The sequence below is a fragment of the Gymnogyps californianus genome, chromosome 12 (genome assembly GCF_018139145.2).
Source record: "Gymnogyps californianus isolate 813 chromosome 12, ASM1813914v2, whole genome shotgun sequence".
NCBI lineage: Eukaryota > Metazoa > Chordata > Aves > Accipitriformes > Cathartidae > Gymnogyps > Gymnogyps californianus.
The window spans coordinates 10,352,270-10,369,887 of NC_059482.1; the positions used below are offsets into that span (position 1 = coordinate 10,352,270).

Consider the following 17,618-nt stretch of genomic DNA (forward strand, 5'->3'; position numbering starts at 1 on the left):
TCTTTAAACAGCGATGCAATGGGATTTTATTTTTTACAGTGAATTTTGAAAGTTTACCTAAAATTGCCTCTTTGTGCTTCAAAGTGTTCCATGACATCACACAGCATAAAAGAGCAGCAGTGACAAGCAGTGCATCTGACTTTTGAAGCATTTCAAAACACATTGAAATCAGCCACTCTTAATGTAGATAGATGTTATCCAGTCAAGCCTACTTGTTGATTTTATGATACTTTGCATGTTTTAGAGCAGAAGGAAGAAGAGCAGCATTTTGTTGTCTTTGTAGGTGTCACTAGTACATTTCATTCAGTGTCTTGGCAACAAAGAATTAGATAATTCTTTGTCTAAATATGTATTTCAGTAGACAGAGACAGAACACTGCCTGCAAAACATGGCCATCAGTACCATATAGGAGCAAATGAAAAAGGAAAATAATACTTTGATAGTCACATTTTTCCTTTGGAAAGCCTGGCCAGTACCAGGCTTTCCAGACCATTGCAAAGCCTGCTGTAAGTCTTCCTCAAAAGAAACCAGCAGCAAGTGATGGAGAGGTGGCAGTGGATCCCCAAAGACCAGTTGGCTTTACTTACAGAAGCTGTACTACAGCTGTGTGCAGGTCTGGGAGCTGCATGCCCTTCACGGGGACTTGCTACAGCCAAGGGAAGGGCAGTGTCTGGAATCCCAGAAGATGCTTCATGCCAATTCCCATGCATGACTGCATTTCCAGGCACTAACTGGTCTCTTTCTTCAGTAAGGAGTCTGTAGTGTTACAAAGGACCTTGACCTCTAGTAATTGCATTAGTGTGATGTAAATAATAGATGCTGGACTTGGCATGCATAGTAACAGAGAACCTCACTTTGTGCAGAAACGTCTTTTAGTAGGCATGATCCTTTTCACCAAAATTTTGTTACCCACAAATCTAGCCTTTGTTCGTAGACCTGGACTTCTCACACATTCATTTGATAACTGCATACAAATTGGAGATGCGCACTAGTAGGAACAGCTAAATGGTAACAGCTAGAGGTAAAATGCAGATGTGAGAGTTTAATCTTGCATGGTATACAAGCACCCTGTCTCCACATAAGGACTAAACTACATCTTCAACCAGTACTAGTTAGCAGAGTTATCAGAGGCTCATCTCCACTGAATCTCTTAAAGGTATTTTCACTGAAAAAAGAAAAATTTTTTACACTGATAAAATGGACTTCAGTTTACTACCCCCACTGAAGGATATATAAAAATGAGTATAGTAAATATATAACTGTGTTTAAAAGGAAGCATCATCCAAATTAATAAAAATGCACTTAGACTTTCTGTAAATACTAAATAATTTTCAACTGTAATCATCATTCAACACTCCAAAGATTGACACAATTATAATTAACACTTAGATGGGAAGTAATTATATGGTTCTTACTGCTGTATAAATTATACCATTACTGACTCATATGCACATGATGAGATAAGGTAAGTATGCATTTTTTGCTAAGTAGATGAGAGTAAATATGTATTTTGCTAAAATAACAGAACTCTTTTGCAGTTCAGCAAGATTTTCAATATTCTCAGTATACTATACCAAAAACAACAAAAATTCACAATTTTGCTTTGCAAAACTGCTGGCAGGCATTGCCAGAATGTAGGCTATATTTCACATTTGTATTTTTAACAGACAGAACTATTCCTCTGTATAAAGTACTAGTGTACACAGTTTTGAGATGTGCAAAGTATCCTGCAATAAGAGAGACAAAACTTTACACCATCTATTAGGGGCTCGAAATGAAAACCCACATACTAATGTACCAGTCAGTTTTATTGGCAGGAAATTAAGAAGTGAAGGAAAGCACAGAGGTTTATTTATGCAGAATAGGACATGCTTTCATAGCTGTGTCTTCCTGCAGCTCTTGGAGACCTGCCTAGACCAGGGTAAGGCACTGGGACCAGACCCTGCTTACTTCAGGCTGCTATTAGGGAGGTGGAGGGGGAAATCTAATAAACATTAGAAGGCAAATGTGATTTTTATATTTTTTTTTCTGAAAGCGAGTCTCTTTTACTTGTAACATGGCAAACCTGAAGGTTCTTCTGAAGACAAGTACAGAGGGCTTTTCACGTCTGGAAGGCAAGCCTCTACTCTGTTACAGATAATTACATTTTCTGTGCATTTTGGGGAATCCTTTCAACCTGCTTGGCTTTTAACCTGACAGGGATTTCATGCCCTTCCACTAACTTTCTATCCGTGGTTTAAAAAATACACTAATTCTAAGTAGGCCTCTGATGAAAATGGGAGATTTGTATTTTACCTCATGATAGAAATGCATCACTAAGATTATAGAAAACTAATCAAAGTCTTTCTTCATTTGATAACAGTTACGCATCCTTCGCATTGCGATCTGGATTGTATGTAGCAGCATTACTTACAAATAGCTATCTACTCCCTCTTGTGGTATACCACTTTATAAAGTCAAGTCATCTATTTATCATGCTACACAGAGTTCACAATGAGGGACTCGTCCATCAAAATCATCCCAGCTTCTCTGTCACACAGATATGGAAGCCAACCAAAACATACACTTCCATACTGCAGCATTTTTCTAAGTTACCACTAAATGCATAGGTTATGTCATTCATTATAAACAAATATCTTTAAAAAACAAACTATGAATTAAAAGTAGAGTATGCTACCTTCAGTGATACCTTACCACGATCACTTGCAAGAGGGGCTTAGACTTTTCTACTCTTGTTAATCTTTTTAACTAGGTGATATCCAACAAAGTTGTGGGGAAAAAGCTTATAAATCCAACCCATATACCTCTGCAAACAGACAATACTAGAAAGAGAAGTTTATAGCTCGAAAGCTGCTCTAACAGCTTCCGCTGCTACTACTGGAACAGTGTTGACATTTCTTGTAATGATGCAGTAAGAACTTGTTTTCATTTCTTGGAGAATATTTTAAATAAATCTCAGCAAAGCTGACAGAATGTCTCCTGATGCTCCTCGTAAGAAATTCATTTCCTCCTATCAGATTTTATCCTAAACTCTTGCATAATTTTAATGCCAGTCCTAAACAGGCTTAACACAGGCTTTTCATTTATTACATGATTAATATCAGAAAGAAAATTGTTTGGACATGCCGTTTCTTGCTATGTGATAACAATACTGTATTTCTGTAGTCATCTCCTTTGCTTCAATTTGTAGTATACTGATCTTTACACAAAACTTTTAGTAAAGAACATACATGTATTCATTATAGCTTCTGTGCTTTTTATTGCATCAGTATCACTTTGGGACTACCCACAGCCTTTAGCCTCCTGTTAATCAGGCAATTAGGCAACTGTTGACTAAGCAACATCGTACTTCAGCCACTTACATTTGGATTTTACATTTGTCAGAGATCACAGGAATAAGCAACCATCAGAGCAGTCAGGTCTCTCCTGCTCAGGGGGACGAGTCAGTGTGTGCCCAACCAGGATCAGCCCAGCTCAGCAAGAGCAGGAAGGGAAGAGTCTGCAAAGTCTGGTGCAGTGAAAATTGCTACCCTTGAAATACTCTCAGGCATTTCAAGAAGCATCAGAAACCCTCACAAACACTTTCATAGGTACCTCTGAAAATTACTAAGGTCAGGAGACTGGAAAATGGCAACATACCGCCAAGGAAAAAGAGGAAAATTCAGGAAATAACAGGCCAATCTTCCCAGAAACACTCAAACAGATAATTTTTTAGCACAGCAAGGTGAGTAACAGTGTATTTCCTGAATGGAAACCACATCAAACTGATCTAACTGGTCATGGTACAGTCTGACAAATCATTCCTCTCCTTAAACTAGAGAAATATTCTCTACCTAAAATTATAACCACAGACTTCTGTAAATTAAAATAATAATCATCATACAGGAGAGTACTTATCAATTGCTCTGTTAGTTTGAAAGGATGTGTCAGGTGGCATCACCTAGGTCCTAATGAAAATACTGAGTCTTGCTAGATTTCAGAGCTTTGAGAGAGAATGGACCTATTAAAACCAGCAAATTACATTAAACTAGGAGAGGCAGGAGTATGTAAGGAGAGCAGGACTGGAATTTGAAGAGACACAGAAACAGCCTGGAAAGAACGAGGTACAATTCAGTGAACGCAAATACAATTCCTGCACTTGAGAAATGTAGGCTCAAATTCACAAACGCATGACACAGAGTGAGCTATTAGACTGCAGGAGAATGTCTGAGAATTAGACTGAGACAAATATGGGCTTAACTATGAGCCAATAATGTCATACTACTAGGAAAAAAGAAGCAAAATGAACAACAACAGCCTGGGAATATAAGCAGCGCTATTATTCTTAAAACATTCAAAATAGCTCTCTACTCGCTACTGCTCTGTTAGGAAACAAGAGTCCAGGCTGAGGCTCTACAAGTCAAGGAGGCTGACAAACCTGACTGCCTAGAGAAAAGGAACAAGCAAGTTAGAAGGCCTGGTTATTTTTTTCTTGGTTTTGCATGACAGAGAATAGAAAGCTGTTCTCCACTGCCACATAGAAGTGCAATATTAGAACTGAGGGGAAATGGAGAATTAGTATTTTATACACTGTAGAGAAAGAAAGAAAGATTCCACGTTACTGGGAAAGGAAAGGCCAAGTTTCAGTCCTCTCCTTCTAGTGGAACTTTCCATGTCCTCTCTTTATCACTATCTGACAGTGTCTGGTGCTGCTTCACAGCCTGGGAATTGGCAGTTGTACTTTTGTCACTTAATATTAGCAGCTCTCCAAACCCTAGACGTTCTGCCAATGCCCTCTGGGAAAAGAGGACTCTCTTAGCCCAGACCACATCAGTGACCCACTGAGAACTACGTGATTTCTAACACCATACTGTTGTCACAGCAAAAAGCTTTTGGTGAAAATACTCATCACCACAATTATATCCAAGCACCTCCAGCTCTAGCTCCACTGAAGTGATGTGCTACATGTGAAGTGGGAATTGTAGATAGATCAGAAACTAAATCTGTGTTTTCTGAATCCCCAACAGCATCTCACGCATTAAAACTTCTCGTCAGCTAGCAAAGTTCATATTCATTTCCCATTTCCTCAGCTCACAGTAATGTATGCTTGAACACTAGCTACTGAACTCATAAGCGTCCAATAAATTCACAGCTTGGATTTCAGACAGGTCCATATGTGTACATATTCTCACTTCCATTAAAGCAAGAAAAAGTAACAAGCAAATTAGCTTCCATGTCCAGCAGAGGCACAAACAAAGTTAAAGCTTTAAGGAACCTAGAGGCATCCATGGTGGTCTATTCATGTTTTGAGTTTGATGCCTTGATTCTCTTATTTGTTCTCCTGCATCTCCTATCAATATTGTTTCAATAACTCTCTTCTGCCTAAATCAGCCCAACTGCGAGGGGGGGGGGGCGGGAAAAAAGGTCAGGTGTATAGCAATTCACCAGATATTGGCATTGTGTCTTTTGAGCTCCAGGGACATAGCAACAGTTTGCATGCACAGCTGGAAGTGGCCATTCCTTTCTACTAAATTCCTCTTCTCTCCTAGGACTAATGACCAGGCTTTTGCCTTGCTGTAGTCTTAAAAAAAAAAAAAAAAAAAATCTTTTTGATAGATTCTGTCTTCTGTTACACTCCAAATGAACCTAATACATTCACAAAGGAGAGACTTTTTTTTAATTTAAATTCAAATGACAATGAAGCAGTGAAAGAACCGTGTAAAAATTATGTTGTCACAGCTTTGCTCCTAGCAGGATTTTATATTTCTGCAAGAGACTGAAATCAGTAATAAACAAAATTAACACACCCAGAAAAGAGTAAAACTTCTTTGCAAAACATTTCAAAATCTCATTGAATAGGGAGGAGCAAGATGGGAGACCACATAGCTCAGGGAACTGCAATTGGACTTTTGGGCACTTGGGTCATAGGCGAGTACTCAGCCCTGTTGGCAGGGATGGGATTGGTACCACACACACATGCCAGGGAAGTGATTAAGCTTCCCTTTTAGAGAACAGGCTTTTAAAGTATTATGACCTTCAAAACACAGAGAATAAAGCCCATCCTTGGAGGCCATACTAGGAAACTAATTCAGAGAATAACAATGCAGTGATAGCTAGGTAGATAACTTGGTATTTACTGTATTATGCAAATACACTTTATTGAAAAGTGAAACACTCAAAAGAACCAGCAACAAAGCAAGATTCCCTGTATCATTCTACTAAAACGCACCAGGCTTTAACAAAATGCAGCTATTCTATATGTTAACAAGAACTGCAAAGTTTAAAGAATCCAATCCTACCCCCATGGGAGCAGGTGTGCAGAAACATGAAAGCCAACCCTCTCATTTGGGTCAATAAAGTTTTGCATATGGTGAGAAGAGAGCTGAGCCGCCTGCAGGCACCCTACTAAGAGCATAGCCAAGCTTCTCTGTGTGTGCATGCACATATGGCAGGGGAGGAAATTCAGACATTGCAGCAGATGGCCAGATAGCCTCATTTTAATATGTGGTGGTAGTATGGGGATTTGTCCCCCCCTTCCCTCTTGGCTAGATCAGCAATTTTTATATAGCAGTTATCCATACGCAAATTCTACAAAAGTATTTCCTAATGACATTTCACTTGGAATGACGATCAAAAGCATATGTTTTTGGAAAGCCCTCTTTCGTGGAAAGTCAGAGAGAAAACCAGTTTGTTTGCAACACCACATAGCCACTTTGCGCAAGAAAAGAAATAGGACTGCGGTCAAGTAAGCCTGAGATTTCCCTTAACCAGGAGAAACCGTACATTCCCAGCAGTTAACAGTGAGACAGATATTCATTTTAAAATCTGTCATGTAATGAAGACAATCTATAATAAGACGAGCCATTAAGAAACCATCAAGTCAAATTCACACTTGTGGCAAGTCAAGTCAGTGGAGACACCACTGAAGACATGAGTCCAGCTGGTCTACAACAAAAATTAAGGTCATGGGAGGCTGATGTCAGCACTAATTTCTGAAATCACACAGGTGCACAACATCATAGTGGCCATAAGAAGTGACTCTAAAACTCGGATTCCAAAAAATCAAGATTAGCAAAATCATCTGGATCAAAGTCAGGTTTGTTTTCCAGCTGCTGGACCCGACCTCCATTTCAAACCCATTCCAGGAAACTTTTCAGCCACCATAGCAGAAGACACAAGTCTCTTTCAGCTGACTGTTACCCAAACATAGTCCAGAAATTCAGAGGCAACTTACAACAAAAAGAACAACAAAACAGACACAAGGAACACGCTGTGTTACAGATGGTCTCATTTCACCCCACAGCACAATGACCATTAGGGCAGCTTTCACCCTCACGCCAGCCCTTGACCACGGGGCCTCACCTTCTCAAGCCCGTGCCCACAGGGACACCTCCCTCCGGGGGCTCGTGGCCGGCCAGGAGAGCAGCCGGGGCCACAGCGGAGGAAAGAGGCAGGAGAGGGCTTGCGGAGGTCGGTAACACGGAGCTGCCGGAGCGGGAAACGAGAGATCTTACCTCAGCGCGGTGGCGTCGGCGGCGCGGCCACTCTCACGCGACGCCGCCACGCGCCCATGCTGCGGCGACGGCCGCCCGCGCGCAGCGCCGTGCACCACCCCGCGCGGCACCGCCCCCTCCACCCTCCCCGCCTTTCGCTTTCAGTTCGCTGGGGCGCCCGCCCCCCCGCCCTGACTGACACGGCGGGACACCACTGACCGCCCGGCGCGCCGGCGGAGTGGCCAATGGCGGGCCGAGCGGCGCCGCGGCCGGGCGGGGGTAGCGCCTGCGGGCGGGCGGCCCGGCCGGTCTGGCGCCGCCATGAAGGAGCCGCCGGTGGCGGCCGAGGAGGAGGTGTTGCGGGACTACCTCTCCTACTACGCGGCCCGCGGGGTGGAGGGGGAGCTGGCGGTGTGCGACGAGGCCTCCTTGAAGGCGAGGGCGCGACGGCTGCTGGGCCCGCGGCGGCGCGGCGCCCTGGACGTGTGTAGCGTGGCGGAGCGGTGCCGGCGGGCCCGGGGCGAGCGGGGCGGCAGCGTCTTCCGCGACCTGCTCAAAGCGCTGGAGGTGCTGGAGCTGCTCTGCGTCAACCTGCTCCTCTGCCCGTGGCGGAAGGAGATCAGGTCGCTGAAGGTAGGGAGGTGCCGTAGAGCTCGGGCGGGCGCCGCCGCCAGCCCCGGGGAGTGCTTGTCCGGCCTCGGGGTCCGGCGGCCGCGGGGTTTCCAGGCCTCTTCCCCGGGCCTGTGGCGCAGGAGGCACGGCAGCGGCGCCCGGGCCCCGGGGAGTTGGGAGCAGCGCTTAGGAGCCCATTTTGAACGGGTCAGGGGTGCCCTGAGCAGCGTGAGGGTGCTGCGAGGCGTTCGTTGGCCTTTGCAGGCCTTGTCCTTGCCGAGGCGGGGCCTTTAGGGCCTTCCCAGGAGTGCTGAGCAGTGCAAGGGTTTGGAAACAGAGACGTTCGGTTATTGTGAGACAGCAGAGAAGTAAAAAGGTACAATGAAAGGCTTAGACTTTAATTACTCTGAGTTTTAACCTTCATTTGCCTATAAGGAGAGGATGCTTTTTGGCATTAGTTATCACTTTTTTGCTAACAGTTTGATGCCAAAGGCTAGGTGGGCCAGTGTTTCTCCGGTCCACTGATTTTACCACCTATCCTAGTTCTGGTGACTGCAGCTGGTGAAGTGGGCAGGAAAACCCCCTTCAAAAGAGGAAATGCTGTTGGTTTTTGCAGCAAGGTGGTCAAGGTTACCCTGCTTCCCTAGCACACTGAACATATCTCATTGCCCAGAAGAGACAGCAATCTTCAACACATGCAAAATCTACTTGTATTTAAACTAAATCCCTGAACACCCAAGATGCAAACTTATTTCCCTTCCTACAGCAACAGGTGCTGGTGAGGAAAAGCCATTTCTTTCCTTCTACCTGCCCATAGGTCCCATCTGCAGATTCTCAAACAGCTGTAGATTCCTATTCTCCTCATTCATCTCCCTAAAACAGGGCAAAGCATAAGACAGTCAGGTCTACAGTGAGTGGGCTCAGCTTTGCATAACACAAGAATCCTAGGCTTCATTAAAATCAAACTGTGGGTAATCCAAAGTGCAAGACAGCCTGCTGAAGGCCTGAAATAATTCTACTGCAAGGCACAAGTTGGAGAACAAGCAGTATCTTGTGTACATACAGGTTTGATAAAAAGTTCCTGGTCGTATGCGGAATACTAGTTCACATTTCCTGCCCCTCACCCACTCTGATGTCACCCCCCTGCAGTGCCTGCTCCTTACTTCCCTTCTAGAAGGAACAGAAGCTGGGGAGTGAAAGGCCCTGCTGACAAATTCATCTGAGAATGGACTGAGGCTCAGGCCTACATTATACTATGGCCTTTTAGGTTAATGGCCTTTTTGGGGGTCAGTTTTGTTCTCCCCCAAGCTTGTGCTTGTGAGACCAATGCTTAGGTCTCAGCCTTAGGAAGTAGGTAAGTCAGTCTCAAGCTGGGCAGCCTGAAAATAAGGTACTCTGATTCTGGAAGTCTTGACTTTGCATTCCTACCTCCATTCTGTTCTGACTTGTGTGGCTTTGGTCATGCTTAGGTCAACATAGTCTCTCCTATCATAACGTTTCAGACAAAACCAAAAACCACGTCCAGTTTACAAACTAGGGCTCACGCCTGGGGTAGCTCCAAAACCAAGCAAATGTTGAACGATTTTTTAAGTTGTTACACAGCAGCAGCATTTTATTCAAGTCATGTTTTACAGACAGCTTGTGCAAAGAGAGTGTCTTTTGGCAATATTTCTGCTAGAATAGTCTCCCTTCAAAAAGGTGCTTTCAAAGAAATGGCAACTTAATTCAGGGGTAGTAAAGTTACAGCAGGAGTCTGAACCATGGAAAAAGAAAACGTTACAGTCTTGTCACCAATTAAGAAATACGATTAACAGTGAGTGTATCATGTCTGTTTCTTTAGGAAAAGATTAGACCTCAGTGATTTATTCTATGAATCTTTGTTTGTTTAAAAATCTTATGTTCTTCAGTAGAGCATGCAAGACTTATTTCTGAGTTTCTCTAGTTTGACTAAAATGATTTTCTTACTCTCTTTCAAGTATTGATGCTTTTAGCCAGTATCTCAGCAGGTTTAAACTGGCATAACTTCACTGAAATTAATGTGCTATACCAAAGCTATAATGCTTGAGAGGCTGACAAAATAATGCTGTCAGAAAAGCCTCACTCACTTCAATTCAAAATTCAGACTTTTAGGAACATAGTTTTCTTAAAAAGATTTAAGTAATTTTTGAAGTACTTTTGGTTTTTAGGAAGTCTTTCACGCTTCCCTCCACCCCACCCCCCAGTGTTCATCTGTCTTTCCATGTTGCATTCTGTTTCAGACATTCACCGGTAATTTTGTCTACTATATTCAATCTGTGCTCCCAGATGACATTGTAAAAACAGTACTGGAGAAAATAGGTTACATTGCAACAACAGCAACAGAGTTTTCACTTGTCAAAAAGAGAAACAATGAGGAAACAAAGCAGACTGCATTTGAAATATTCCTGGCAAGAATTGAGTGTGAAACCATTCTCGAAATAACAAATGAAGAAAAACATGGCAATTTGGAGAAGACCCTACAGAAGAGAACACAAATGCACTGGCATCATGGAGATAAGGACAAAGACGATCAGACACCCCAGAGAGAAGACGCTGAAAATCTAGAAAATAAAGAAAACAGTGAGACATCTTTGTGCCTTGCTACCCAACAGAAGTCTTCACCTAATAGCAATATATCCTTTGAAGCTGCTGGGAATCTGAAGATCAAAGATGACATGCCTCAGTTAGCAGTTACGCAGTCCACTAACAGGCTTCAGGAACACCAAAGGCAAGTCATTAACACCGTACATTTTCCGGGCAAATGCTCAGACAGCGAAGACTTCTTGATCAAATATAGTGACATTGTCATAAGACAAACACCTATTTTCAGTGAGAACCTTTCTCCAAAAGCTTTTGAAAAAAAGCCAAGAGCCAGTCTAAGTGAAGAATGTGTTTTGGCAGTCGCTGCAGAGTCAACTGCAAATGAGATCAGGCCTGTGCCACTCTCACCAGGAGCAAGCGGTCCGCCAGCCTTTGCAATATTTGCTGACAGCTCTTGTGACAGCAAAAACGCTTTGGAGTACAAAGCTCAAGAAGTCCCTGAAGAATCAATTGAAGCAGAAATTAACGATGCCATAAATTGCGTAGACCCCCACCCTGCAGATGAACCCAATGAGCTGAAGTCTCTCCCATACAAGGACATTGCATCTGTCCAAAACTGCAGTGTCCCTAGGGAGAAGGAAGTTTGTGAGCTGTCTTTAACCTTCACAAAACTACAAATCAAGGACACTCAGGAAGACCTTATGTATCCAGTAGAGGAAACTGGCCAACCTGAGTCAGTATCATATGCAAGTACAACTGACAGGCATGTAAGAGAATTTAATCACTCCAAAATAAAACATACATATCTGACTAATGATCAGATGCAGAACAGAGCAGCTGCATGTATTGAGCCATCCTCAGATCTAGGCTATACTACTGGGAACACGGAGGATTCCACTACTGGTTCTGATAGCAAGAGACTATTAATGGATACTCCTAATGCACATACAGCTGCTGAGTACTTCAGACTCATTAGAGAGCCTCCTAACCTCACCTACATTCCACCACAAAGTATTGATGTGCGGTCTTCACGCATAAGAATTACCAGCGCACAGGGCAGAAGGAACCTCTTGCAGCCTGAACATGACTCTCCCAAATCCAGTGAAGTAAAACTGGAGAACTATAATTCAAAAGTAAATGAAATCCAGGAGCCTTATGTCATTATTGACAAAACCGACCAAGGACTGTTATGTCATCACACTTGATTCTACCACTGCTTTATTTGTAATCTGCCTGGGTTTCTTCCTCTCACTTGTGGCCTTGATCATCTTTTCAAGGAGATGACTAGCTTTGTCAAAACAGTTTAAAAAAAAACAAAACAAAAACCCCAAAAAAACCACTTTGGACAGTAAAAAAGGGAAGTAGTTGCGCAAATTCTTAATGGCCCCTTCTCATCTGGAACCTTTGGCGCTGAAACCTGAATGGTCACCTTTCTAAAGCATAGGCAACTTCCATAAATTTAAATCCATGTAATTCATTACCCAGATTCCTTCTGGCTGTACTTAATGCCAGACAGGTTTCTTCAGTTAAGCATACTTCTACTTTTTTCCTCTTTTTTTTTTTTTTTTGTTTTGTTTTGCTTTACAGACCTATTCTGGAGTATTCTTGGATATAGCATGCTGTACAATGATAGAAACAGGTAAATGTTTCTAAACTGGAAGACTCAACATTATAACTTTACAAATGCTATACTGGAGTGTACTTCTGTTAACTCATGACATTCCTATGAAGCTGTGCTCCGAGTTAATCTTGCTCTTGTTATTAGTTGAAAGTAAGTTTAGAAAGTTTGATAACATTCCTTTAGGTGTAAAGAAGGAAACAGCCCTGTGGACACTTCTAGTTTTATTTTTGCATTAAGAGTAACAGTTTAGATCTTATAGAGGCAATAACCTGTATTACAGGTTTTATACCTGTCTCCACTTGTTAGCAAAATTGTGGCTACCACCACAAATTTCAAGAGAAGCACTGAGCATTGCAATCATTCACTGCTACCAGAAGAGGGAGATCCAGCTACTGCTGCCATTTCCCTTGCCCCTGTTCCTGCCACTTAACTCTGCACCAGCTCTGGAGTTCACTGGACTTTTCTGTAAGCCAGTTCATCTCACTAAAATGAAGGGAAAAAACTGCCATTCTCTGCCATTTTAGTGGCAGGAAAAAAATCAGATCAGAGAAGGGTCCCAGTGAGCATTAGAGCCAGGATAAGGGATATCCTGTAGGTGGGAGCACTGTGTGAAAAGCATTGTGCTGAGAAGGAAAGGGAGCAGAACTGTTAGATCAGGTCAGCTGGAGTCCCAGCATTGAGAACCTCTGGTCATACACAACATTTAATTAAAATTTAGAAAAGTACACAGTCACTGGAACTGTATTTCAGCACAAGCTTCAGTGCTTTTTTTATACACTTTACCTAGAAAGACAGTTTAATACTGCTTCAAGTAACTTTTCCAGTAGCACTTCAATGCTAAGAATGTTTTGTTGTTTCATGTATAGTTAAAATATTAGCTGAAATTAATTTAGTGTAAGTTGTTTATAATTTACTTTTATCCCCCAGAAATTCAAAGAGGAGCACATGGATTACACTAGAAAAACCTCAGGAGCTAAAATGTAAAGATTTGCTTTTTGAACAACTAATTGTTGAAGTCCTGTCATCACCCGATTCTAGCAGTGTAGGAGGAATACAACTTTTGACCAGCTAACGTCAAGTGACAGGACTGCCTTCAGCTTTGGGTGGGGTTGGGAGAAACAGATATTATGAATATGCACACACACATTAATACTTCTGTACTGGGTCTGGCTAGAATTCAGATAACTTTCTTAATAGCAGCCCCTGGGGTGGTATGTTTGGGCTTTGTGGCTAAAATTGTTGATAATACATCAGTGTTTTGGCTATTGCTGAGCAGTGCTTGCACAGTGTCACAGCTTTCTTTTTTTCTAACTATACCCCCTACCCCCCAATGAGTAACTGGGAGAGGACACAGCTGGGACAGCTGACCTGAACTGGCCACAGGGATATACCATACCACGTAACATCATGCTCGGCTTAAACTGGGGTTGCAGAAGAAGGTGGGGTTTTTTGTCTACCAAGGTGGCCATTGCTCAGAGACTGGCTGAGCATCGGTCTGCTTGTGGGAGATGCTAAGTTACTGCCATTGCATCACTTGTTTTTTTCCACCTCTTTCCTTCACTTATTAAACCTCTGTCTCAACCCAAAAGCTCTCTCGATTTTCCTATTGCTATTCTCCCCTCTCCTGCTGGGGAAGAGGGGAGCGAGCAGCCATGTAGGTGCTTAGCTGCTGGCTGGGTCAACCCACCACCACCTCTTTGTTCTTCTTTCAACTACCTATCTGTTCTCCTAACCATTTTGGTTTTGATAAGCTGTATTTTCCCCCTGTGGGGGTTATTAAAGTTACGCGTTTTAAATCTCATATTGTGTCAATTATTCAGGAACTCTAATTTAAAACTGTGAAAACCCCTTCTCATCACAAATGAAGATGTAAATATTCAGATGACCACCAGTACTACAGGATTCATATACCTAACATCCCATTTTTATCTTTACTGTAGCCATATGAGGAAAAGTATTTAACAGCAACTTACCCGTGAAAAACCAATACAAAAGGAAACTAAAGACTACCACTTGAAAAGACACCATTTTAGGCATCTAACTCCATTAATGCCATACTGCTGGCTTTCATTAAACTTGTTAACACCTACTGTGAGAAACACCCATGTCTTTACTAAACCTCCCCTGATGGGCCTGTGCACAATTGCTTCCATCTTCGTGGTACCTGGCATATAGGAGACACAGATCCTCACTTTGCCCCGTCACGAGCAGAATTTCAGACTAGCATCTTCCATGGGCAGGAGCTTATGAACAACCTCATGTGGGGAAAACAAAATACCCAGAGGGTCTTTCAGAAGGGAGGAAGCAGAGCCCTGACTTGCTCGGAGTGCACCACAGTCCACAGCTCCACCAAGTCACAGGAACACTGGTGGAGATAGTAATGATGAGCAATGCCCACCAAACAGTTGAACTGCACAAAATTTATTAAACATAAAATGGCCATGTTCTGAGAATCTACTTTTTGTTAATGTTTGAGTATCTGGATTGAGGAAGAATCTCTTCTTTATGGCAGACTGGCCAGGACGGTAAGTGTTCTGTCTGCCCTTGTAGGGAGAGCTACTATGCACTTAAAAGTCATCCGGATATTTTCATCTGAGTTTCTTATTGCTGCAAGAACACCTTTAACTTCTCTTCCTGTACAAATGGTAGGGTTTTGAGGTGGAAACTACTTTTGTATTTGCAAATTTCTGGGGTCTCAAGAGACAACTGCTTTACAGTTAAAGATTCTTGTGAAGAGACGGGATTTGAAAATCAGCTGAAATAAAAGATTGTCATATTTAATAGGCCTTGGGCAGCAGTCCTTTGTGCAACTGCTTCCACATGAGTACGGTAGAACTGGCTTTAAAATCGTAGTTGTAAATACAGTCAGACCTGAGAAGAGGGACGAAAGGGACCGTAAGATTTCTGACCCCGTCTGCCAGTGCCCTCCTGTCCCTGTTGGTAGTAACCACTGCACTTCTCCTTGGCTAATTAACTTAAATAAGAGCAACCACTCAAGCAGCGCTGCTGGCCAGCAAGCGGGCTGCCTGGGCCCCTTTCTAAAGGAAGGGGGTTTGTGTTTGTAAAACGTGTGCCTGTCCCCTGGTGAGCTGTCAACTTCCACTGTGCTACAGCTGGGCCTGATTGTCTATGAACTGAATGGGGATTTACTGACTGACTGGATGTCTTTCTATTATAGAGAGATAAGGCCAATTCTGTTCCCAAATTTATATGCTACACACAACCACTTTGAACGGCTCAGCTCTCCCAAGCCTTAGATTAGAGAAATTCTCTTGATCAGTGCAGACACAGAGCTCAGGCAGCAGACCTGGTAGCTGGGTGATACTCACACCACCTCTCCCCGCTGGGTCTCTTACAATAGTCATCTTCCCCCCTTAACATTTGTATCACACATACACCCTTGCCCTCTCTGCAGTTAAGGTGCTCAAGAAGCATAGCTTGGTTTTAGAACAAACTTTGTTGTTTTTAAAGACAAGAATGAAAAGCAAATTTCAGTGTTAAGGAGGGAAAAAAAAAAAACCCACCACACAACTGGAAAGCATGCAAACACTAAATGAATTTAAAAAAATTACAATTTGCTTCAGAATTATAACTGACAGTCTTAAAAACAATTCCCCGAGACACAAACAAAGCATACCTGAGAAGGACTGGCAAGGGCTTGCAAAGCACTGATGAAGATAAACATCGTTCAGAGCTGTCTCACCACAAAAAGGCAATTTCTGAAACACTGCTTTATTATTTTTTACCTTACTTGTACCTCAACACCGGGAGAACCACCACCAGTAACCTACCACCACAGCTAAAGGTCCCACCCATTGGAAATTAACTGGCACGGCACTCTGAGATAGCCAGTTAAATCTCACAAGGCTACTTTTCACAGCATTAAATAGTAAAAACCTGAAATTAGGATTGGGACAGAATATAGTGACACCTGCAGAGCAGCACACTCACAGTGGAAGTCCTAACAGCTCAATACTTTTTGTGGTGTATGCAAGGGAGGAATGTATCACTGTTACCAGGCAGAGGACTCTAGGGTGGAGCAGAGGATTCAACTCAAAGCCTTCCGGCACAAAAATAAGATCAAGTAGCATGTATGCAACACACAGATAACAAACACAGCTCCTCTATTCTGTCACCCTCCTTACTGAACCTCTGCATGTGTTCCGACAGAGATCACTCTTGTAGGCTTATGTTTACACAACACTTAGCAAAATGGTGCCCTGATCCTGATACAGCACAAATAATTATCACATGCCAGCCTCTTAAAAAAATGATAAATGAGCAATTAAAAATTTGATCTGGACTATACAGAACACTACATTTCTCTTATGCAGGAATTAATCTATCAACTGGTAGTTTTTGTTCTGAAACTAAACTTTTCATTTTCAAAAAAAACTCACAACCTTCTGTCAGGCCCCTCAAACGCTGGGGGGAAAAAAACAGCCACCACAATTCTCAGCCGACTTCTTCCTGCTTTAGAAATGCACAATGTTTACTTAAACCTCCACACACTACAGGAAGGACTGGATTCTCCAAGTCATGAAACAGGACAGTAACTTGCTAGGAGAGCCATTATTCAGGAGAGGGACAAGAGAGCTTTGGGTCTGAATCTTTTAATAGCAACTGATGGCAGAATACCTAGCACTTCCTACAGTCTCTGCAGGAGGAAGTGCACTGAAGAGAGATGCTGGATTATTTCCTGGTGTTGGCCGTAGTTTTGTGTGCTAATTACACTGGTGAAAACAATTTTCAAGGTTTCTTAAGACCTACAGTTTTGGACAGTGACTTCTGAAATGTTTAATCAAACAAGGAAGATCTCCTAAACATGCTTCCCAGGCTAGAACAAAGTGCACAAAAGGCCAGGCTAAGAGAATGCAACTGTTAAATGATTCAGTTTTTGCCAGTCTCTCTCTCTTACTTCAAATTAATTTATATGCTGCTCCCAGATGTTACCGATTTGCTAAGACACTGTGACCAGGACAAAGCAAATACCAAAGTCTGGAGAAGACATCATCTATTCAGACTAAGTATGTAATAAAGAAAAGGCAATACAGAAGGAGATAATCACTTTTCACACATATTGCAGTTTAGATGGGGAACTCATTGTGACAGAAGTGATTAAAACTTTTTACTCATCTCATGTATTCCTACAATATACTCCAGAATAGCCAAAATGTATGCAAAAAACCACCAGTTATGTATGGTTCAGTCTACAAGTATAGGCTATATCCAACTTACGGACTGTCGTGGTTTAACCCGGCAGGCAGCTAAACACCACACAGCCGCTCGCTTAAAAGCCAAGAGAAGTGGCAGCTTGTTTATATTATCCATTCCACTGATACTGAAGTTCAGGC

General features: G+C 42.6%; 1 protein-coding gene across 1 annotated transcript; it reads left to right on the forward strand.

Annotated features, from left to right (window-relative positions):
• Nucleotides 1–7,793: 7,793 nt before the first annotated feature.
• On the forward strand, nucleotides 7,794–14,059 carry LOC127021293 (uncharacterized). Its single transcript, XM_050904268.1, has 2 exons — nucleotides 7,794–8,105; nucleotides 10,343–14,059. The coding sequence occupies exons 1-2, from the start codon at nucleotides 7,794–7,796 to the stop codon at nucleotides 11,846–11,848; spliced, it is 1,818 nt and encodes a 605-aa protein (XP_050760225.1). The 3' UTR covers nucleotides 11,849–14,059.
• Nucleotides 14,060–17,618: the final 3,559 nt, after the last annotated feature.